Source organism: Microcaecilia unicolor, chromosome 3 (assembly GCF_901765095.1).
Source record: "Microcaecilia unicolor chromosome 3, aMicUni1.1, whole genome shotgun sequence".
In the NCBI taxonomy this organism is placed as follows: domain Eukaryota; kingdom Metazoa; phylum Chordata; class Amphibia; order Gymnophiona; family Siphonopidae; genus Microcaecilia; species Microcaecilia unicolor.
Window position 1 is genome coordinate 278,736,651 of NC_044033.1, and position 24,511 is coordinate 278,761,161.

Sequence of the window (24,511 nt, forward strand, 5' to 3'; positions counted from 1 at the left end):
TGGTGGTAAACATTGAGATGCCCATAGGAATATAAATGGGTGTCTCGGCATTTACTGCCAGCTGATTTCTACAGGAACAGGTCATTGGAGAGTTTAGCAAGCGCTGTTTCAGATGAATGAAGAGGGCGAAACCAGATTGAAGTGAATCAAGAATAGGTTGAGATGAAAGAAAGTTTGCTCCCGCCCAATGATCAGAGCCGGTGAACACGTGCAATAACGCACTTGCTGGCTCTGAACGCTAATTGCATGCAAATGCATGCAAACAAGGGTCTCCCACATTCCTCCCTCATGATCAGTGAGCAGCGCGCCAAACAAGGGTGCTCTACTGCTGCAAACTCTACACCAGCTCAGAGCTGGTGTTAGGGTTTGCCAGTGAGGGAGGAATGAGGAGACCCAAACACATCGAACAAAAATGCCCTGGTGTTCTAGTGGGACTACTATCTATCTAGCTAGCCCCCCCCCCCCCCACCCCGACAGCCTACCTCTCCGTAATAGTCTTCGGGCGCCTTCTCAAAATGGTGGCGATGCACCGGACAGGGATCAATTCATATATGGAAGTTAAGCCCTGCCCAGCGCATCCCAGCACGCACCGGACAGGGCAGGATGCCGCCATTTTGGGAAGGTGCCTTCAAAGGAGGGAGGGAGTGCTAGTCCCTCCCTCCTCCAACTACTACTATGGAGAGGTAGGCTGCCAGGAAATGGGGGCGGGAAGGAGGGCAGGGGGGGCTAGCTAGATAGATAGTGGTCCCACTGGACCAGCAGGGCGTTTTTGCTCGATGTGGGTGGGAGGGAAGCTAGCAGTCCCACTGGACCACCAGGGTTTTTGTGTTTTGGGGGTGGGGGACCTGGAGGGGGGGCAGACTTAGGTTTGTCAAACCTCTTCTGCTGCTTGAGCTTTTGACAGCCTGGACCTGTCAAACAACTTCTGTGGGTGGATTGTCTTTTAGGCATATGCCCATGCACCATCCTTCTGCAGAAGTACTCCTATGATAAGAGTTAATAGTGTGCATAAATTTGCATGCTATTAGCTTTGATCATAGGAGCATTATAGCCCGCTCCGTTCTGGCGCTATTTTTAGGGTGCTGTTTGGAACAGCACAGGGCTTCTGATCATCAGCCCATCAGTATCAAAGCAACCCAATACCATTCAGCAACATACCCAGTGTACCTGAATGTAACTACTACTGAAAGGTGTGAGCAAAATCTAAATAAATAAATAAACATAAAAGCGCATGCTAGCCTACCTTTTTTGATTCCTATAAAATTAAACTTTACAGTTGACTGGTTAAGATGAAACAACAATGAAAAAAAAAAAAGATCTAGAAATTTCTAAATGTAAAGATATTTAAAGCCCTGTCAGTTACAAGCATAGACAAAATGTTGTTCATGCAAGTAATTTCTTAACCGAAACGCTAGCTTCTACAGTGAAACACACCCCAGGGCTCTGATTTTAGAACTGTCAGAGTAAGTAAATGAAGCAGTACAGCTGCTTCGAACAACTGCTGCCACATACCTTAAAAAGATAGCCATTCTTGATCTTATTCTGCACGCTCTCTACCTCAGATATGTAGCCACACAAAATTGCAAACCTGCAAGAGTTACAAGAGAGAATTACTTGATTAATAGCTCTAAGAATTTTTGCCCCTCCGATTTCAGGTGAGCTGGTATCAAAAAACATTCCCCCAGAGTAACCACATGTAGTATTATTATTCCTTAGGCAAAGTGTCAGTGGCACTGGGAAGTCCCAATTGCTCCCCAACCTCTTTCAATTATACTTATTCCTAACACATAAATGAATACACTAGAATCTGGACCATTGGGTTAAAACTTGGCTGTAGCTTTATTTGTCAACTAGATACACATCTATTCACTGGAGATATAAACAAAGGGAAAACCTTTCCCCCACCCGTGTTGGTTTTAATCTTGCCAATGCAGACCTGCTGTAATAGGGCCAGAAGGAGAGAGGAAACATGGGGTACTGCTTGGAATGGCTCTCCGAGATACTCTGCCGCTGCAAGGGGCACACAGGGAGAGGAGAAACTATGGCAGAGGAGTGCCGGTGGCAGTAGCAGCATGACCAGGGAGCGACCACCCTCCGGCTCACTGCTCCACCCACGGCTTAACTCCTTGAAAAAGAACAGGCTGCGTAAGTGATGCTCTGGACAGGGAAGGAAGGAGGTGCAAGGGTAGGGGAAGGGGGAGAAGGTGTCCAGAGAGAGCAGAGGGAAGAGAATAAAGAACAGTGAGGACGCTGGAGAGTAGAGAGAGAGAGAAGGAGGGGACATGGAAAAGGGCAGGGGAGAGACAAGCTGCTGGGGAAAAGGAAGGGGAGCAAGAGGGAGACCCTGGCTAGTCATATGGAGAAAGAAAGAGGAGAAATGCTGGATGAAAGGAGGGAGAGAAAGAGGAAAAATGCTAGAAGGAGGGGGCAGAAAGAGGGAAGACACTGGATGGAAGAGGGGTACAGAAAGAGAGAGAGATATGAGTGGAAAGATAGGGAGAGAAAGAGGGGACATGGAAAAGGGCAGGAGAGAGAAGCTGCTGGGGAGAAAACGGGGGAGACCCTAGCTGGTCAGACAGAGAAATGCTGGATGAAAGGACGGAGAGAGAGGGAAAATGCTGGAAGAAGGGGGCAGAAAGAGGGAAGATGCTGGATGGAAGGGTAGGGTGAGAAAGAGAAAAGACACTGAAAGGATGGGGTGGGAGAGAGAGAGGACATGCTGAATGGAAAAGGGTAGAGAGAGAGTTAGAGAACTGTCTAGAAGGAAGGGGAAATAGAGGGAGACAATAGGAAGGATTGTTAGAGGGTAATGGGTGGAAGGATGGGAAGAGAAAGACAGATGACACTGGATGGAAAGGTAGGAGAGAAAGAGAGAAGGTGCTGGATGGAAGGATAGGGAGAGAAAGAGGAGGCACTGGATGGAAGGATGCAGAGAGAAAGAGGGGGAGACATTGGAAGGATGCGGAGACAAAGAGGGGAGACACTAGAAGGATGCAGAGAGAAAGAGGGGAGACGCTGGATGGAAAGGGGGAGAGGATAGAGTTAATGAAAGACTGGAGAATAAGAGGAAGGGTGTTCTGCCCTGGTTTTACAGCCTGCCTCACCGACACAGACTACTCAGTCATTACTGTGGATTCTTTTGGATTCATATTAGGTAAATGAGACTTTTATTAGAGGTTCATTATTGTCTAAAATACACAATGATTACGCTATATACACAATGATTAAGCTAGATAACTGAAAAGAAACAATACCTATGTATAGTGAAAAAGAAACCATCATTACATCGCTGGTCCCTACATCCAAGCAATGCTAGGAGTTTCTACACCAGGAAAAGAAGCAATAATACACTATACATACATCATATCTGTACATACATCACTGCTCCTTATATCATCCAGGCTCTTATCAGCTGGGGGAGCCCTGTTCACAACGAAAGCCAGGAGTGTCTTTAACCAGGAAATATGGTTCTCTGCGTAGTACGTACATTACTCACAGACGAGCTCCCCATTTCACTGACAGACTCCCTTTTTTATTATACTTAGAACTCATGTTCAGAGCCAAGGAAAATTACAGAATGCCTGAGAATTTCTCTGTTTAGGTAAACAAGTCATACTGTGGGAATGTGGTCACATGTTTCTCAGTCCAGGTGGCCAGTCTGAACTCGAAACAGGCTCCACCTCTCCCTTCACATACCAAATTAATTAGAGCTGTATCTTATCTTTCACACAAACAGAATTACTTCTAATCAAAAATACATACCCTGAGTGTACTTGTCGGTCAAGGCAGAGTTGAAAAACAATCTTTAAAATCTTCCATTACATTCGATCCTTGATTTTCAACTCTGTCTAAACGACAGTCCATACTTAAGTTATTGCGGGCAAGATGGTTTTGGGAGTGGTAATGCTGTTTTGAGCTCCTACATTCTCCTGTGCTTTGGGAGTGGTCATGCTGTTTTGAGCTCCTACATTCTCCTGTTCCCCGCCTAATGCTGCTGCTCGTTTTCTCCTTTGATATGGGGAAGTGGAGAGGGAAAACAAAAACTTACCCCTTGTTTGGCAGTCAGACCCCAGTACTTCGGCTGGCATTTCAGCTTCTGCCTTGATGTCTCCACAGCAGCAAGGAGAGGAGAGCAGCATAGACAGAGTTTCCTTGCGCCCCCATCAAAGAGCAGTACCTCCATGACCCAAAAGCGGTCCAGACCTATGCTAGCTAAGGTAGTTCCGTCTGGACTGAAAGCATCTCTGATTGCAGCATCCTCCCCGGCCCTTGTAAGTGAATGATGCTTACTGGAACATTTGTCTGTGTCTCTGTGAGTACTAGGCAAGCTGGGGAAAGGGAGTCTTTACTTCCAGTGACTGTGTGGGGGACTTTTAAAACCTGCTGTAATGACAATGGATGTCATTTAGGAGGTCAGGAGAGCAATAGCTCCCTAACTACAGTAATTAAGAAAGTAGTGGATTAAAGTCAATTTTGTGGCACAAAAAGCTGATGACCAACGGTCAAGTCTCAGGGAAGCAGAAGTTAAGATCTCTGCTTTGCAAGAAATGAATACCAGCTTAATTAGAGAGATTTTGTCCATTGGAAGTTTGAATACACGAAGAATCAGTTGAAAAGGAACAATTAGCATTTCTTGAACTTCACTAACTCTTCCTTGATTTTCCTGATTAATATGGTGCAGAAACATTTTAAAGACATACTTCATATGCCTGAAGTAACAGCTCAATATCTTTTACTACGGCCTTCAAGGTTATGGATTTGACAGCTTTTGGAAATCTCCACTGAGGTTGCTATAGAAGATTGACTTCATTGGTCACCTTTGCATTGAAAATGGACCGGAATAATGTTCGTTTATACTTCAATCATATTCAGGAACAGTTTATCGGGCCAACTATAAGTATATTTCCTGATTTATCTACAGTGACAAACAAGAGGAGACAAGAATTCTTAGGCTATAGGGTTCTGGCCCTTGTTGCTAGCTTTTGTTAAAATTTCCTTGTTCTTGTTTTATTACTTATGAGGGTAATTGTTTTTTGTTTTCCGACCCCAAGCAGCTCCTATATTTTCTTAAAATGAAAGCGGATACTAGGGCTACTTCTATGACTTTCTACAATATATATGCTGTTTACAGAGAGTGGGGTTAAATGGGCAGTATTCACAATGGAGAAAGGTAGTTAGTGGGGTTCCTCAGGGGTCCGTGCTAGGACCGCTGCTTTTTAATATATTTATAAATGATTTAGAAATGGGAGTAATTAGCGAGGTAATTAAATTTGCTGATGACACAAAGATATTCAAAATCGTTAAATCGCGACAGGATTGTGAAAAATTACAAGAGGACCTTACGAGACTGGGAGACTGGGCGGCTAAATGGCAGATGATGTTTAATGTGAGCAAGTGCAAGGTGATGCATGTGGGAAAAAAGAACCCGAATTATAGCTACGTCATGCAAGGTTCCACGTTAGGAGTTACGGACCAAGAAAGGGATCTGGGTGTCGTCGTCGATAACACGCTGAAACCTTCTGCTCAGTGTGCTGCTGCGGCTAAGAAAGCGAATAGAATGTTGGGTATTATTAGGAAAGGTATGGAAAACAGGTGTGAGGATGTTATAATGCCGTTGTATCGCTCCATGGTGCGACCGCACCTTGAGTATTGTGTTCAATTCTGGTCGCCGCATCTCAAGAAAGATATAGTAGAATTGGAAAAGGTGCAGCGAAGGGCGACTAAAATGATAGCGGGGATGGGACGACTTCCCTATGAAGAAAGACTAAGGAGGCTAGGGCTATACAGCTTGGAGAAGAGACGGCTGAGGGGAGACATGATAGAGGTATATAAAATAATGAGTGGAGTGGAACAGGTGGATGTGAAGCATCTGTTCACGCTTTCCAAAAATACTAGGACTAGGGGGCATGCGATGAAACTACAGTGTAGTAAATTTAAAACAAATCGGAGAAAAGTTTTCTTCACCCAACATGTAATTAAACTCTGGAATTCGTTGCCGGAGAAAGTGGTGAAGGCGGTTAGCTTAGCAGAGTTTAAAAAGGGGTTGGACGGTTTCCTAAAGGACAAGTCCATAAACTGCTACTAAACGGACTTGGAAAAATCCAAAATTCCAGGAATAACATGTATAGAATGTTTGTACGTTTGGGAAGCTTGCCAGGTGCCCGTGGCCTGGATTGGCTGCTGTCGTGGACAGGATGCTGGGCTCGATGGACCCTTGGTCTTTTCCCAGTATGGCATTACTTATGTACTTGGCTGCAGATGTCTTCCACTGATTAGATTTATTCCAGTAGTTTTTTCCCTGTTTTTTAAATGTTATTTTCTTTATCTTGCCTCCATGTAGTTGTGGGCAAATTAATTACTGTGGTTATAGAATTCATATTTTAATTTTTCTATTGTCTTAGATTACTGTGAAGTAATGCATAAATTAATGATAATGGCATAAATAAAATAGATATTAGCTTTGCAAAACAGTGGCGTAGCCAGACCTGACATTTTGGGTGGGCCCAGAGCTAATATGGGTAGGCACTATGTATATAAGCGAGAGTAGCATTTCTTGAGATGCCTTAAAGTACACTTGATGAAGGATTTCTAATAAACAGTCTGCCCAACAGCTGTCCAGCATCAATATAAACCACATACATACTCAAAGCCTATGTAGCATACTTTAACACCACCAATTCTGAACACACAAATACTAATAACAGTACCTTTAAAAAGGCAGCAGTGAATATACACAACAACAATACGCATCTCACTGGAAAAGTCAGACTACTCAGACTGATATAGGTCCCAACACAAACCACATGCCAGAAGAATCACTTTGGTCACATGCAGAACACAGACCAACCCTTATCAATTGCCCAGCATCAGCTCTGTCCTTCCCTACCCCTCCATTCCTCCCTGTAGCCCGACATCAGTCCTACACTTCCCTTCCCTACTCACCTCATCCATCCCTATAACCTGGCATTAGCCCTACCCTTCCTTTCCTACCCCCCCCCCCCCCCCATCCATCCATCCCCGTAGCCTGGCATCAGCCCTTCCTTTCTCTACACTACCCCCCATCTATCCCTATAACCTGGCATCACCCCTCTCTTTCCCCATATCCATCCCATACCTAGGCATCAGCCCCACCCTACCCCCCACCCCTCCCTGTAGCCTAGTGTCAGCCCTGTCCTACCCCCTACCCCCTACTCATCTTCCGCCAGGGTCGCTTTACTCATACTACCCCTCTCCTCAAGTCGCTTCACTGGCTCCCTATCCGTTTTCGCATCCTGTTCAAACTTCTTCTACTAACCTATAAATGTACTCACTCTGCTGCTCCCCAGTATCTCTCCACACTCGTCCTTCCCTACACCCCTTCCCATGCACTCCGCTCCATGGATAAATCCTTCTTATCTGTTCCCTTCTCCACTACTGCCAACTCCAGACTTCGCGCCTTCTGTCTTGCTGCACCCTACGCCTGGAATAAACTTCCTGAGCCCCTACGTCTTGCCCCATCCTTGGCCACCTTTAAATCTAAACTGAAAGCCCACCTCTTTAACATTGCTTTTGACTCGTAACCACTTGTAACCACTCGCCTCCACCTACCCTCCTCTCTTCCTTCCCGTTCACATTAATTGATTTGATTTGCTTACTTTATTTTTTGTCTATTAGATTGTAAGCTCTTTGAGCAGGGACTGTCTTTCTTCTATGTTTGTGCAGCGCTGCGTACGCCTTGTAGCGCTATAGAAATGCTAAATAGTAGTAGTAGTAGTAGTACTCATCCCACCATAGTCTGGCATGTCTGAAGCACACCACTGCAGAGCACCACCCCCACCCAGAAACCTACCTACATTAAATATAAAACATTTTTTTTTAATTTTAAGCAGGGCACAGCAGAGAACTTCCCCACCCCAAAACTCGCCAACGTAAAAAGATATACAACTTTATTATTATTATTATTATTTTAACCTGTGCATTGAGCGCACTCCCACCCAGAAAAGTAATTAATTGTTGGCGGGTTTATGGGTGGGGATGGGCTCTACACTGCCTAGGGGAAAATGCATATTTAATGATTCAATATACCTTTCTTCCCCTAGGCTGTGAAGAGCCCACCCCCACCCAGAAGCCCACCACCAGCAAACACTCACTGTACATGTTAAAAAGCATTTATTTTACCTGGGCAGGTGGGCTTCAGACCAAATTTGTGTGCATGTGGTGGCAGGTGCAGACTCCGAGAGCTTTCCAGACTGTGCTCCATATTCTGACTCCTGTTCCAGTTTGGGGCCATGGGTGAGTGCTGACTCTGGGGGTCTCACTCCCAACTGAAGGCTGACCCAGGCAGCAAGGGCCCAATAACGTCTTTTCCAGCAGTCCAGATACTGCTGACTCAGTGGAGGAAACCTGGCGGCACTGGTACGCACAAATGTTTCTGTGCGGCACCGACCTGCGCACTGCGGGGGCACTGGGGGGGCACTGGGGAGCAATGCAAGGCAGGAACTGGCACTCTGAGGCTAAAAGAACGGCAGTAGAGCACAGCACTGCGGTAGCAGCGGCTGACTTCCTGACCGCAACCCACACTAAGAAAAAATGGCGAACGACGAGAGCAATAGAGCACAGCGGCGTGCTGAGGCACTAGAGCAGCTTACTTTCTGACCTTCGACCCGCAGTCCCGCACTAAGAAAAAATGGCTACTGCAAGTAGGAGGACTAGACCTCTGGAGAGCTGCTGCTTTTGCTGCCGGCTGCGAAAATGCATGAGGCTGAGCCAGGGCAGAACTGAAAGGCTGTGCAGCACTCTCACTGCAGCCTAACCGGCACCTAGAAGACCAGCACTGGATTGGAGGAGCAGGACAAATTGGGTGGGCCTGGGCCCATCCAGGCCCACACGTAGCTATGCCCCTGTTGCAAACGTTTCTTTCACATAAAAGTTTTGTGAAGCAGACATTTATGTGCAGAACAAGTGCAGAGGTATGCTGGCACACACACATAAGCTGTTACTTCCCATCTGTCTTTTAAAATTGCAGGCACTTGATCTGGCCACTGGAAAAAAAAAGATATAACTGTTATTTAAACCCAAAAGCTAGCACTAAATCTTATCAAATAATCCTTCTATGTTGCCCCAGACTTGGAGAAAAATTTCTCACATGTGCATGATAAAAGTCATAGTTTCCTTCTGTGCATTATTGAGGAATACTTAGTGACATCATTACTAATTTTAATGCAGTGTGTTCCCATGTGTACTGCACAAGTTAACTCCCACACTGAACTGTTTTCTACATTGTGAGGCCAATAACTACTTACTTGAGCTCACGGTAGCTTTCTTCATCAGCTCCTTGGTCAGAGCCCCTGACCCGAAGGTGCTCTGCCCACCATTATATAAATTATTGGCAGTTGTTTTTTTTAGCCTGCAGCAGCAGCAGCCCTCTCATGTTTTCCATCATTCTTCTCATATTCCTACCTCTTCTAAACAACCCTCCTCCCTCCATAGCGCATTCACTAGCTTACCAAAAACTCTCTTTGCAGAACCATACCCCCCCCCCCCCCCCAGCTCTTATAGCTCAGCCCCTGCTCCTTGTGACTAGAGCAGCTTTTCCATTGGCTAGATACTACACAGTCTCTATACTGGAATGGGGGAGGATTAGAGAGCGATAGAGGGCTAAACTAGCTATCCTTCTTTAGCTATCCTTTAGTGTACACTCTGGTGGATCCTCTTCCACTTCTATCTCACTACCAATCAGTGTACCTCAGGGTTCTGTTCTTGGTCCTCTCCTGTTCTCCATTTACACTTCTTCCCTTGGCTCTCTGATATCGTCTCACGGTTTTCAATACCATCTCTACGCTGATAAGTCCCAGATCTACCTCTCTACCCCCGAAATCTCAACCAACATCCAGACCAAAATCTCTGCCTGCCTTTCTGATATCGCTGCCTGAATGTCTCAATGCCATCTGAAACTTAACATGGCCAAAACTGAACTTCTCATCTTTCCCCCTAAACCCACCTCTCCTCTTCCCCTTTCTCTATTTCTGTAGATGGCACTCTCATTCTCCCTGTCTCATCAGCTCGTAACCTTGGGGTCATCTTCGACTCCTCTCGCTCCTTCTCTGCTCACATTCAGCAGATTGCCAAAACCTGTCGCTTCTTTCTCTATAACATCAGCAAAATCCGTCCCTTCCTCTCTGAACACTCTACCAGAACCCTCATCCGCACTCTCATCACCTCTCGCCTAGATTATTGCAACCTGCTTCTCACCGGCCTCCCACTTAGCCATCTGTCTCCTCTTCAATTTGTTCAAAACTCTGCTGTGCAACTCATTTTCCGCCAGAGTCACTATGCTCACATTAGCCCTCTCCTCAAGTTATTATTATTATTATTTGTAGCATTTGTACCCCACATTATCCCACCTATTTGCAGGCTCAATGTGGCTTACATTTGCCGTAGTGGCGATTGCCATTTCCGGTCTACACTTCACTGGCTCCCTATCCATTTCCGCATTCAATTCAAACTTCTCTTACTAACTTATAAGTGCATTCATTCTACTGCTCCCCAGTACCTCTCCGCTCTTGTCTCTCCATATGCCCCCACTCCAGTACTCCGTTCTGTGGATAAATCTCTCCTGTCTGTCCCCTTCTCTTCTACTGCTAATTCCAGACTCCGTTCCTTTTTTCACGCTGCACCTCACGCCTGGAATAGACTTCCTGAGCTTGTACGTCTAGCCCCGTCCTTGGCAGTTTTCAAATCCAGGCTAAAGCCCACCTCTTTGACACTGCATTCGACTCCTAACCACTACTCACTTCCCTGTACCTTTTATCCCTTACCTCCTAGTTGTTCTGTCTGTTTGTCTGTCCTATTTAGATTGTGAGCTCTTTGAGTAGGGACTGTCTTTTCGTGTATGATGTACAGCGCTGCGTATGCCTTGTAGCGCTATAGAAGTGATAAGTAGTAATAGTAGATACAGAATTTGTAACTTACAAATCTGTAGAACTTTGAAAAAAATCTATTGCCAATCTTAGCCTCTCGAGTTCTCAGCACATCTAACAGGCCTCCCTTAAACTTTTGAGCCCTAGAAGCATGCCTAGTTTACCTATGCCTTAACCCAGCCCTGCAAATGTGTTCCTCCTTGTTTCTATCATCCCTCTGTCCAAGCAGTATGAGCTCAGTAGATGTCCTATCCTCCTGCTGTAATATTAAGCACATAGAGCATGTTGGAGCAGAAAACACAAGTTGTAAAAACTCTCAGAAAAAAAATTATACTTTTTTTTTTTTTCTTTTACAGATTTTCATTTATAGCTCTTTAGTTCTAATACATTTTCAAATTAGTGAGGCAATGTTTAAATTTTATAATGGCACATTTTGTAGATAAAATGATGAGGAAGTACATATGAAGTAAGATACCACAGGCAGAGTGCACAACATTGGTATTTATAGTCAAATAATGTTGTCTCTCTTTTTCTTCAAGCAATATTACTGGCCTAAGATTAATACTTATAAGGGACAGTTTTAAGTTGCCACTACCAATAGATACTTCAGTAATGCCAATTAACCTGCCCCAGCCCTGGGTTCTCTCCTTGCAGTAGTAAAAGCATCAGGCATTTCTGAGTGGACCAGAATAAAATTTCTCCTGTCTATTCTGAGTGCCTTCACCTGGTGAAATCATTTTACAACATCCAGATCTCAGCAGGGCAATACATTTCACTCACATGTGGTAGGAAAGATAGAGAGAAATTCATATGATGGTGGTAGTTACAGTACAGACTACCATCACCTCAATATGACTAAAGCATACGTGCGAGATTCCACACATACTTTACTTTCAGGAAAACTGAGGGGAAGAGTTCTTGGAAGCATATTTTGAAGTGGGATGGGAAAATAACACATGGAGATTGAATTTTCAAACTAACCAACTATTTCCTATAGAAACTACCTGCATAAAAAGCAAGTGCATAAGTCAACAAGATTAGAGTAATGGAGTTTGATATATTGCCTTTCTGTGGTACAATTAAAGCCAGGGCTTTTTTTGAGGGGGTACTTGGGGGTACTGAGTACCAGCACCTTTTTCATTGTCTGCTAAAATTGACCCATGGTCCCCAAGTTTTAATGAAAGAGCTCAAGATCTACACATTAATTCTGCCTTGTCATAGATTCTGTGTCTGGTTGCAGGGGGCCTGGCTATTGTGGGGTGGGTCCCTTAGTGATCACCCCACCCCCTGAAGGGTGGCCTGGCATTTGAGTACCGGCACCTTTTTCGCTAGAAAATATGCACTGATTGAAGCAGTTTACATTTTACTATGAGGGTACTTTTTCTGTCCCTGGAGGGCTCACAATCTATGTATTGTACCTGGAGTGGGAGTGATAGAGTGTTAAGTGATTTGCCTAGAGTCACACGCAAGTGCAATGGGAATTGAACCCAGTTCCCTAGGTTCTCAGTTCACTGCACTAACCAGTGGCTACTCATCCACTCCATCATTAAACAGTAAGTAAGAACATATGTTTCCCTTTACAAACTCAACACAAAGTCCACAAGGAGTTTTGCATCTTGGCAGACCAAGTGAAAAATTCCCCCATTAATCTGCTTGTCTTTTTTGCAAGGTAACCAGAAAACAAAATACATTTTACAAGTTCTTTGCAGAAGCAAAACATCATTTGACATAGATTAGATAGCAAACACTGCCACTAAACAATGTCACTCTGGAAGAGTGTCATAAGCTCTTGGGAAAAGAGATTGCTGTGATCAAAACAGGATGGATAGACCTTGTTAGCTAAACATACTACTACTACTACTTGACATTTCTAAAGCGCTACTAAGGTTACGCAGATCATGTCAGCCATAAGAACAGGACCAAGAACTTCTCAAGAGTGTGGAGGGAAAGACGATGATAAAAATGTTATTACTTTGTTCCTTTTGGGATACCAAACACAATATTTGTCATAAATTGGAAAACAAAATTGATGGGGGTATGGATAGGAAGCTCACCCATCATTCTTCTTTTAAGTACTGTGGTTCTATCAGATAACCTCAGCATACTCAATAGTGGAGGAGTAGTCTAATGCTTAGTGCAGTGGCCTAAAAACCAGGGGAACTGGGTTCAATTCCCACTACAGCATCTTGTGACTCTGGGCAAGTTACTTAACCCTTCATTGCCTAAAAGAAGTACCTGTATATAATATAGAAACTTCTTTGATTTAATCACAGAAAGACAGTATATCAAATCCCACCCCCTTTCCCTTTCCCATACTGTAGTTAAACGGTTGCTAACAGAAAACGTTGAAAAGTGAAGATTTCCTGTCTGTGCGTGACAAGAAGGAGGAAAGATTTCAAGCTGAGGCAATAACTGTAACTTGAAATTACAATCCTCAGTCCTAAGGAGATCCTCACAATTTTGTAAACACACAGATGCTGTATTGGTCACTGTAAAGATGTTCACAGAAAAGCAGAAGTTTATGACAGCTGCTAGGGTCCATGCCAAAAAATGGCGTGCTACCACTGGACAGGCCCACCAAGTGCGCACATTCTGAAGGGAAAAATATCTGCACTGAACACTTCAAATACTACAGTATGAACTAGCCAAATTCTTCCAGTGAGGAACTGCACACCAATTTGTAAACCTCATATATCAAGTGCAGTGCTTGACGAAACAGCCTGTCTGGTGCAAAGTTCTTGAAAATTAGAAAAGATACTAAGCAACCACTATAAACTACAACACAACATAAAATATTTTCTGTCTGCTAATGTGACTGTCTATTTCCTCAGCTGACAGTCTCCATTGACATCAAAGCAAATATTTGAGAAAGGGGGTGGGGGGTTGTGGAGGGGTTTCAAATGCGAGGTGAAGATGCCTTTATATACGTTTCTGGTGAGACGTCTTTTAGAATACTGTGTACAGTTCTGAAGACTTCACCTTCATAAGGATATAAACAATCTAGAGGGCGGCTACGAAAATGGTCAGTGGTCTTCATCATAAAGCATATGGTGACAGACTTCATGATCTCAATATGTATACTTTGTAAGAAAAGTGAGAGAGGGGAGATATAATAGAAACATTCAAATATCTCTAATATATAAATGCATAGAGGTGACTCTCAAGTAAAAGGAAGCTCTGGAATGAGGGGGCACAGGATGAAGGTAAAAGGGGATAGACTCTGAAGTAACTTGAGGAAATACTTCTTCACGGAAAGGGTGCTGAATTCACTAAACAGCTTCCCAGTGGAGGTGGTGGAGATGAAGACTGAACATGGATCCAAGAAACCTTCGGACAGGTACATAGTGCGGGGTACAAATGTAATAATAAATAAATAAATAGGATCTTAATTGGTTAACTAGGTAATCAGCACTGTTACTTGGATGTCAACAAGCAATTATCAGCACTAATTGGCATTAATTAGGATTTACACACAGAACTTGCTAAGTATATTGTGTAACATGGTGCGTGTAAATTCCAAGTGCATAGTTGATAAGGAGGCGTGACCATGGGTGGGGCATTGGCATTTCTAAAATCTATGCACGTTACTATAGAATACACCCACTCTACACGGGATTTACGCCAATTAAAACATGGACATGACCATAACCACGCCCCCTTTTCAACTATGTTTACTTGCATTCACAGTGCAGTCTGCTAAACATGACAAATCCACTCATATAAGTGACTGAAAAAATCAGTAGAACTGCATTGTACTGTAATTGCATTGGGCAGCTGTGTTTGCTCACCTGAGATCCACCTTAGTGTTCTTAAGTTCTAATAAAAATAAATGTCCAGCACTCACACAAAAAATGTTACCTTTATAATATGCATACTTTGAAATAGTTGTCTTTCAGAGCACCATGCCTGTGTATTTCATCCAAATATTTAATTAAGATCTCCCAACATAACAGTATGGTAGTTCTGTCCTATAGGTCACCCACTCCATCTAGTGGTGTCTTTAGAAATTAGCATATCTGTATATAGTTAGAACCGCTAGGATCCTTCCACTAAGATGCGCTGAAAAATGGCTTGCGGTAGTGTAGGCGCAGGTTTTGGGCCTGCGCCGATCCATTTTTCAGTGCACCTGTAAAAAAGGCCTTCATTTTTGCCAAAAATGGACATGCGGCAAAATCAAAATTGCCACGTGTCCATTTTGGGTCTGCGACCTTACTGCCAGCTATTGGCCTAGTGGTAAATTCTCACACAGTAACCGGGCGGTAATGACCTGCGCCTGTCCGATATGCACGTCCGAAAATAAAAATTATTTTTCAGCCGCACATATCAGATGTGTGCCAAAAACGAAATTACCGCAAGAGCCACGCAGTAGCTGGGCGGTAACTCCATTTTGGCGCACGTTAGGAGCGCATACACGCTTACGCATCTCAGTAAAAGGGCCCCTCTGTGCTTCACACTAAACCAGAAGACTGATGGGATGAAATGAGGTTGACCAACAGAAATAAATTCCTGTAGCTTAGATTCAAATACTAACTAGCAAGCTAACAGAAAAAATTACATGCTAAAAACTAAATACAAAAAAACACTGAACAATTCCACAAAAGAAGATCAGCTTAAACCCCCAAAATGTAGAAACAAACTCTAACCTTGAATAATAATTTCCCAACACACTTCTAAATATGGTGAACTTTTTTTTTAACCCAGTAAGCTCTCAGCATAAGAACCACAGCTCCTTCCAACCCAGACCAATCATTGGCAAAAACCTCCCAACATTCTTTTTAGCTTCTTCAAAAATGTGTAGCAAACATATAATGTAATTACATTTCTGGTATCTGGTCACACAGAAAAAAAGCACTTAACTGTGCTCTGACTTCATCCTGATCCCAATGGGGACCTGTTTCACCACCAGCTGGTGAACATGAGGTCTCAGCAGCATGCTTATAAGATAGACAGTTTCCCCTGAAGAAGCCTGAAACGGGTCCCCTCCCCGCATGTGTGATGTAAGGGGTAGAGCAGCCGCAGGGCAGGCAATGTGGCGTAGAACATCGCTGGAGGAAGGCTTCTGCTGGCACAGCTTGGGGACCCCCGCCAGCCAAACCAGAGGCCCCATAGCCCTGTGTGTGCACCCCAGCCTCTAAGGAGGGCATGGCGCTGGAGTTTTCTCTCTCCTGCTCCTGTCGGGACATGATCACCCGGGTCCCATCAAGAGCAGGAAAGAGACAGACCCCAGCGCCAGGCCCCCCGTGGAGGCCAGGCCCAGGGGAATCTTGCCTCCCTCTCTCGGCGGCCCTGGGAATAATTACATGCTTAGAGCTTTTCCCCAATCAGAGCTGCCCTGTTCAAATGTGTCCTCACACTCCATGAGCTTAAAGGTGGTCTTTAGTCTCCCAAATGTAGTGTTTGAACTGTGTTGCCTGCATCTGAATATAACAGCCCAGACAAAGCATATCAAGTGTGCAGCATGACACTGCATTTTAAGTGCTGCCTTTTTAGGAAGAAGGCCCTGGGAGTGGACGAACCAGGGACAACAGTGCTACTGAAGCTATGGAAACTTGAGGTGAATATTTAACGCAAGCATTTGTTTATTCAAACACTGCTGTAGTGTCTTAGAAAATGTATATTCGGCACCGCTATGTGGATTAGTTGTGGTGCTGAATATGTGTAAATTGCATTTGCTGCCAGTAGTTAACCCCTAAATTCTAATAAACTTGCATGCTCAAACTCCAACTAGCGTGCAAATTGGCACACACAAGTTATAGAATAAGGTCAGTTGTACACATAACTCCAATTAATAACCAATTATTTGCTATAATTGGACTTAATCGGTGCTAATTGGCACCAATCAGCTTATGTGCATAACTGCCCTTAGTCGCTATAAGTTGCATGCTCAAATTCCAGAACGCACAACTTTTTCTGGGGGGGAGGCTCTCTGAGAGGAGCATGGGCAAGTCAGGGGCGTATCAGGTAGTTACCATGGAGAAAATGGAGGAGAGGGATGATGTAGAGGACTGTTTAATTGCCTCTGAATGCATTGCCTCAGCAGTGGGATGGCCAAAGGTACAATGGGTGGTAAGGCTCGCTGGCTGTCTCACTGGGGAGCCTTGGTGGCCTACAGGGCTTTAACCCCAGCCCAAGCTATGGACTATGCTACAGTAAAAAGCATCATCAAGGACAAGCTGGAGCTTAAAAAGGATTATTATTATAGAAGAGTTTTCCGAGAAACTTCAAGTGGGGTGGGGGGGGGGGGGGGGGAGGAAAAGGCCCCGTGCCCTGGCGTAAAGGCTTATGGACTTATTCTATAAGTGGCTACAGCCAGAGGAGAAAATGGTGGATCAAATAATGGAGGATATAATATTGGAACAATTTCTGTTTGCAGTCCCAGGAGATATAAGGGGAGCAGCTTATAAAGCAAAGGATACATTTGGTAGAGAAGGCTATCCAGTGTACAGAGTTGTACCATGAGACCCAAATTATTAAATCAAATCCCTTTGTTCCACAAAGAGGGGGACCACAGGTAGTCACCCACCAAGGGAAGAGATCCAGGGAAAGTTTTGGGAAAGAAGGAAGGCAGGGACAGGGACAATAGGATTTGGAAGTGTTATCAATGTGGGAAAGTGGGTCACACATGTAGGCACTGTAAAGAGAAAATGGTTTTCCTAGGAAGGGATGAGGAAGAATTTGAAATCTTTTTTCCCCAAGATATAATAGTGGAGGAAAACCCTTTGAAGGCTTAATTAGACTCTGGGGCTAACCAGCGTGTGATCTCTCACAAGCTATGTGTCACGGTTGTGGCCGTGCCCTTATGTCCAGACCTACTGTTTCTCTGTATCTAGCTCTGTTACCTCTCCAGTCTACCTTTTTTCCTCTTGTTCTTCCTGTTATCCAAGCCTCACTTTGGTGTCCCTGAAGCCAAGTCTCGCTTTGGTCTCCCTGCTTCTGCTTCATTTCCTACTTGTGACATCATCAGCCTACTCCTTTATAAGGACCCAGGGAGCTTTCCTGTGTTCCCTTTGCAACAGGTTTATTTTCCTTTTTCTTGTTGTACTGTTGTATGATTCTGAAGGAACTGGTCTTCTTGTTATGCTATGCCTTTGGGCACAGCCTTGAGCCCTGTGTGAGTGGTTTTGGTTTGAATCTGTATGGATTACTTCTCTGTTAGGGTTGCTCTCAAGCAAAGCCCTCTTCTTCTCTGTGTGTGTTGTTCTGCTTTAAACCGGTATGGACTACTAGCCTGTTAACTTTGCTCCCAAGCAAAGCCCTATTCTGTTTTTCTGTGTGTGTGTGGTTCTGGTTTAAACCTGAATAGATTCTTTCATTTTCTAGGCTCTCCAGCTTAAGCCTGTTCTGTTTCCTTGTGTGGTTTCCCTTGTTACCTTTCACTATTCAGAGAGCCGTTTGTTGCAGCCCAGCTGCGTTCCTTGATTATCTTGCTTCCGTGCAGCTGGGTGTGCTCTGTCTCTGCCTGCCTTTCCTTTCCCTACCTGGCTGTGGGTGCTGGCTGTTTTTTGTCCCTTTGTTTGCTTTAAACCTTTGACTGCAGTGTAAGCCCTGTTTCTTTCTGACTGGTGTATTAAAAGCAGCCCTTCCCTTTAGGCTGCTTTAACTCTTTGTCTGCTGTGTTTGTCTCCTGATTCTGGTGATTTGTGCATGTAAAGGCAGCTTTCCTTGTTTGCTTGTTTTTCCCTTTGTCTCTAGTGTCTGTTATTTGACTCTGTGGCACAGCCTTGTGTATTCCTATAAGTGGCTTCCTTTTATCCTTGAGTGCTGTATGGTACAGCCTAGAGTGTTCCTATGAGTGGCTTCCATTTTCCCTTGAGTGCTGTGTGGCACAGCCTAGTGTATTCCTATAGGTGGCTTCCCTTTACCCTTGAGTGCTGTATGGTACAGCCTAGAGTGTTCCTATGAGTGGCTTCCATTTTCCCTTGAGTGCTGTGTGGCACAGCCTAGTGTATTCCTATAGGTGGCTTCCCTTTACCCTTGAGGGCTGTATGGTACAGCCTAGAGTGTTCCTATGAGTGGCTTCCATTTTCCCTTGAGTGCTGTGTGGCACAGCCTAGTGTATTCCTATAAGTGGCTTCCCTTTTTCCTTGAGTGCCTGGTGGCACACACTTGAGTATTCCTTTGAGTGGCTTCCCTCTTCCCTGAGTGCTGTATGGTACAGCATTCATGAGTGGCTTCCCTTATCCTTGAGTGCTGTGTGGCATAGCCGTGAGTGTTCCTTTGTGTGGCCTTGTCCTGAGTTTTTCCTGTGTGCTTTCTGTTTGATTTCTCTCTGTGAGGTTTCTGGTTGTGTTTGAGTGGATTGCTTTTTCATTTAGTTGTGACTACTAGCTCAGCCTTGAGCTGCCTCTCTGTGTGATTTCTGTTTGACTTGGTTAGGATTATTCGCGTATAGCTGTGGATCTAGCACAGTCCTGAGCGTCCTCTCTGTTTAGTTCTGTTTGTGCTTGAGTGGGTGGTTCTTCTGTTTAGCTGGGACATGGGGAACTGGGTTTGATTCCTCCTGCTGCCTAACGATCGGCAGTTGGGGAACCAGGTTCAATTCCCTCTAAAACTCCATGTGACCCTGGGCAAGTGATTGCCCCAGGTACAATAGTAGTACAATGTACTTAGACTGTGAGTCCACTAGGGACAGAGCTGGTACCTGTAAAATGAAATTGTTAACCACTTAGGTCTAAGCGGTATATAAATAATTAAATCATTAATTTATTTATTCATGCGACATAAAAACAATAGCAAACGCTTATGATTACCTATGTGTGGAATTTATTTTAACAGCTGTTTTTTATTTATTTGAAAGCTTCCCATTTGTAGATATATATCATACAACAAAATTGAAAATCACTAAAACAGCATGAAACATTATTGTAGCTGCTAGAAACAGCAGTAATAAACTCTCTGTGTTTTGTGCTCATTTTTCTACACTATTTTATACAATACAGTAATACATGGCCAAATCTCAGTGAGGATATCCTGTTTCCTGGTGTGTTAATCTGTCTTGGGAAGCCTGGTATTACTCTAACATCATGCTGTCTTCCTGTCATAAAACCTCCTTGGGGCCTTCAATGGAATTACTGAAACCCTAGCTGCTTTTTTTTGGTTGTGGTTGTTTTTTAATCTTTTGCAGGTCAGCAATTTGTTGCTGGTATGATAGAATCCCTGCAATATTACCTATAGGGCCGTACCTTAAGAACATAAAAGTAGCCATACTGGGTCAGACCAGTGGTCCATCTAGCCCAGTATCCTGTTTTCCAAACAGTGGACAAGCCAGGTCACAAGTACCTGGCATAAACCCTATTAGTAGCAAGATTCCATGCTACCAATCCCAGGGAAAGCAGTTGCTTCCCCATGTCTGTCTCAATAGCAGACTATGGACTTTTCCTCCAGGAATCTGTCCAAAACCCTTTTAAACCCAGATAAGCTAACCGCTGTTAATACATCCTCTAGCAAAGAGTTCCAGAGCTTAACTATTCATCAAGTGAAAAAATATTTCCTCGTGTGTCCTCTAGTCTTTGTACTTTTGGAATGAGAAAAAATTGATTTATTTCTACTCATTCTACACCACTCAGAATTTTGTAGACCTCAACCATATCTCCCCTCATTCGTCTCTTCCAAGCTGAAGAGCCCTAATCTCTTTAGCCTTTCCTCATGAGAGGAGTTCCATCTCCTTGATCATTTTAGTCGCTCTTCTTTGAACCTTTTCAAATTCCGTTATATCTTTTTTGAGATACGGCGACCAGAACTGAACGCAATACTCAGCCAGATTACTTGCAACTTAATTGGCTAACGAGCCATTAATAGTATTTTCGGTCTTATTCACCATCCCTTTTCTAGTAATTCCTTCACTGTCATAAAAGATCATGCCTCTTTAAAATGGTTGCAGGGAATGAAAAAGTACTGGTTGCAGGAAATGAAAAAGTACAATTCACATATCACTAGATGGTACTTAGCCTTGCAGGCTCTCTCTTTTCATATCCAACACAGGGCAGGAAATGCAGATGCTTTATTATTACATAATCTGTTTATTAAATATCAAAGAGCAAATTACAAACACAACAAATGCAAAATAACTGGACCATACACCTTTCAGAACAAACCTACACAAACACCCATCCCCCGCAAAGAAAGCCCTGCTTCCAAACCTCTTACCCCCCCCCCCCCCCCCCCCCCAAGATCTCTGACAAACCACACAGAATCTGGGACCTTGGTTCTTACCAAGAAACCTCCATCCTCCCTTACCATACAAACTATGAAGGCATCCTAGCTGGAGTGTGTATACTATTCAAAACCTGACTATGAGCTTGCATCGAAATGGAATATAGATATGGTTCTCATACAGATAAGAATTGCTTTTTTCACTTGAGGTGTGTCTTTGTCCCACAGAATTTCCATATCATCAGGGTATGACATTTATTACACCAATACCAGAATGTGGAAGGTGTGTCCAGCAGCCAATGATTTAAGATACATTGCTTACCCACCACATATGCTTTACCAAAAAATTTACATTCGCCCACCATCCGTGCTCCCAGGGATGAGCTTTTGTTAAAGAGAACCCCTTTCACCAAGTGTCTAATAGATGCCCCACCAGGCGCTGCAAATAGTTAAGAAGAGTCACCCAGAACACATGTATTTCAGGACAGTGCCACATACCATGGAAAAAGGTTATCTTATTAACTCATTATCTTGAGTTTTATACTTCAGACAGCACAGGGTGTCCACACAACCCGCATAAAAAGCCCGCTTCTGGGAAAAGTAACTTGATGAAAAACGCTATACTGGCATTCTTGTAATTCGAGGCAAATTGATGGTGATATTAAGCGGACGCCCCACATCCTGAGTCCAAGCCTTCTGGAGGGAAGCATAATTAGGGGCGGGTTTTGTTTTATCTAAAGCTTTCTTAAACCATGAAACAGAAATTTGTTCTGTGGCATCACCTTCAAGAAACTCCTAGAACAAAATGAAGCTGAGTTTGTCCCCAAACCAAAGAATATGTCCGCATGTCACATAATCTATACTAATAACCAAAGCACGTCACCTTAGTAACTACTGCTGTACGTGACATTTTGTGCTGGTCACAAAACAGCTAAATTTCAGTTGTTAAACATTTATATTTTCTACAATATATGACTTTACAGATGTAAAGATGTAACAAACAATATTTTACTGTTAATCAGACTTACCACTGGTGGCTATCAGCACTCCTAGCATCCAGACGAATGGCTTTTTCGGCTATTGCCTTTCCTAGGAAAGTCATTTTAATATGACACTGTAAAGACAGATTTAAGATACTGGTAACTTTCTAACTTCTTAGGCTTCCCAACCAAGCTCCCTTCCATTTTTTTTGTTGCTAACCAGGGGTTTCCCTCATTTCCAATACTTAATGGAGCCACTGAAACATTGGTCTCTGGCTGAGAAGCACCAACTGTGATTCCAGTTTGCACCTCAGCATGACAACCTATAAACTAGTTAATGCAATCACATAATCGGAAAGATTCCTTCCCTCTTGAGTAATAGTGAATGTTACCTTCTCTACACCATCTCAAGTCTGTAATGACCTCAGGATCATGAGTCATGTGTAACACAAATTTAGGAGTTAATTCTACATGTGGGAGCCTCCTTTTAGCCACCCCAATGCTGAGTAGTGCCAGCCTATTCTATATTGGCACCTGAGTGTTTTCAGATGCCATCGTACAATGCCAGTGAAACCTGGTATCGAGGGACCTAAAATCTAGGGTCTGGCATAACTGTGGATGCCTAAATGTGGCAAAGGTGCATAACTTACAGTATCTGTATGTAGCAGAACCGCCCATGCTCTGCCCCCTTTGTGTGTATGTGTTAGGCCACTGGCACACACCCTTGCAGAACAGTGCCTAACTGCTTTGTTGCCACTTACACACATAAGTGTATCCTTACCCATGAGTGGGCGGGTATTCTGTATATTTACGCATGCAAATGGTGACGACGTTTGGGCACCCAGTTATAGAATTACCTCCTTAATGTTATGATCTATTTTACATTACATTACACTCTGTTCTTGTATTGATCTAATACCCAGTGAGTTCAAAGCAGATCAGAAAAGAAACCACCTAGGACCGTATAAAAACTGTAAACCTTCTGCAAATAAAATCAAGATTACATCTGTTTAGAAGTATTAAACCAAAATTGGAGAATAACTAGAATTAAAAAAAAAGTAAATTACTACTACTACTACTATTTAGCATTTCTATAGCACTACAAGGCATACGCAATAAATGTAAGAACCCAGTTATATGTCAGGTGTTCAGTGCTGCGTGCGTCTGGTAGCGCTATACAAATGCTAATAATCAGTGCTTTTTTTGTAGAAAAAAAGGTGCCGGTACTCATTGTGGGCGGGGTCACCACACATGGCACCGCCCCTATTATAGCCACACCCACATTAGCCACACCCCTTATACCAGCCATGGCGCATATAAACAGACATCATTGAAAATATTATACTAGTATAGGAGAAAAAATAATTTGATTTTTTTTTCATTCTAAATAATTTCTGTAAGCTGTTACAGATCCAGTATACCCAGTGCAAAATAAGACAAATTCCAAACACTAAAATGAAAATAAAATGATTTTTTCTACCTTTGTTGTCTGGTGACTTTGTTTTTCTATCCATATTGGTCCCAGTCTCTGATTCTGCTGCTCTCTATCTGTTCTCTTAACTCCGTTTCCAGGGCTTCCTTTCCATTTACTTCTTTACTTTCCTCCTTTCTTTTTCTTTTGTTGCCCTGCATCCATAAGTAAAAGCTGGGTCCTCCTCCATGGAATTGACTGGAGGAGGTATAACATGGATCCAGCTTTTGCCTATTTTCTCCATCCATGTGCAGTTTTTCTCCTCTTCCCTTTCCCTCATCTCCATCCATGTGCATCTTCTTTTTTCTTTCCTCCCCTCCATTCATGTCCAGCACTTCTCCTCTCTCCTTCCCTCCATCCATGTCCAGCATTTCTCATCTCTCTTCCCTCCTCTGTATCCATATAAAGCAATAATTCTCTCTCCCCTCTCCTCCATCCAAGTCAGCATTTCTCCTCTCTCCTAGCCAACTCCTCCATCCATCCATCCATGTCCAGCAATTCTCCTCTATCTCCTGCTCTCCTCTCCATCCATTTCTAGCATTTCTCCTCTCTCCCCTCTCATCCATGTCCAGCAATTCTCTCTTCCCTGCCCTCCCCTCCATGTCCAGCAATTATCTCTTCCCTGTCCTCCCCTCCCCGTCCAGCGATTCTCTCTTCCCTGCCCTCCCCTCCATGTCCAGCAATTCTCTCATCCCTGCCCTCCCATCAATGTCCAGCAATTCTCTCTCCCCTGCCCTTCCCTCCCATTCCATGTCCAGCAATTCTCTCTTCCCTGTCCTCCCCTCCCCGTCCAGCGATTCTCTCTTCCCTGCCCTCCATGTTCAGCAATTCTCTCATCCCTGCCTTCCCATCAATGTCCAGCAATTCTCTCTCCCCTGCCCTTCCCATGTCCAGCAATTCTCTCTTCCCTGCCCTTCCTTCCCATCCCATGTCCAGCAATTCTCTCTCCCCTGCCCTTCCCATGTCCAGCAATTCTCTCTCCCTTGCCCTTGCCTCCCATCCCAACCAAT

At 43.9% G+C, this 24,511-nt stretch overlaps 1 protein-coding gene across 4 annotated transcripts in view; it reads right to left on the bottom strand.

The window, feature by feature from the left end:
* The window catches only part of RMDN2 (regulator of microtubule dynamics 2), a 166,390-nt gene that overhangs the window by 62,374 nt on the left and 79,505 nt on the right, over positions 1–24,511 (bottom strand). For all 4 annotated transcript variants that reach the window (XM_030198119.1, XM_030198116.1, XM_030198118.1 and 1 more), the window contains exons 5-6: positions 22,079–22,139; positions 1,513–1,588 (exon numbers count right to left, since the gene is read on the bottom strand). In XM_030198119.1, coding sequence (XP_030053979.1) covers positions 1,513–1,588; positions 22,079–22,139 — 137 coding nt within the window. The remainder of the gene's footprint in view (positions 1–1,512; positions 1,589–22,078; positions 22,140–24,511) is intronic.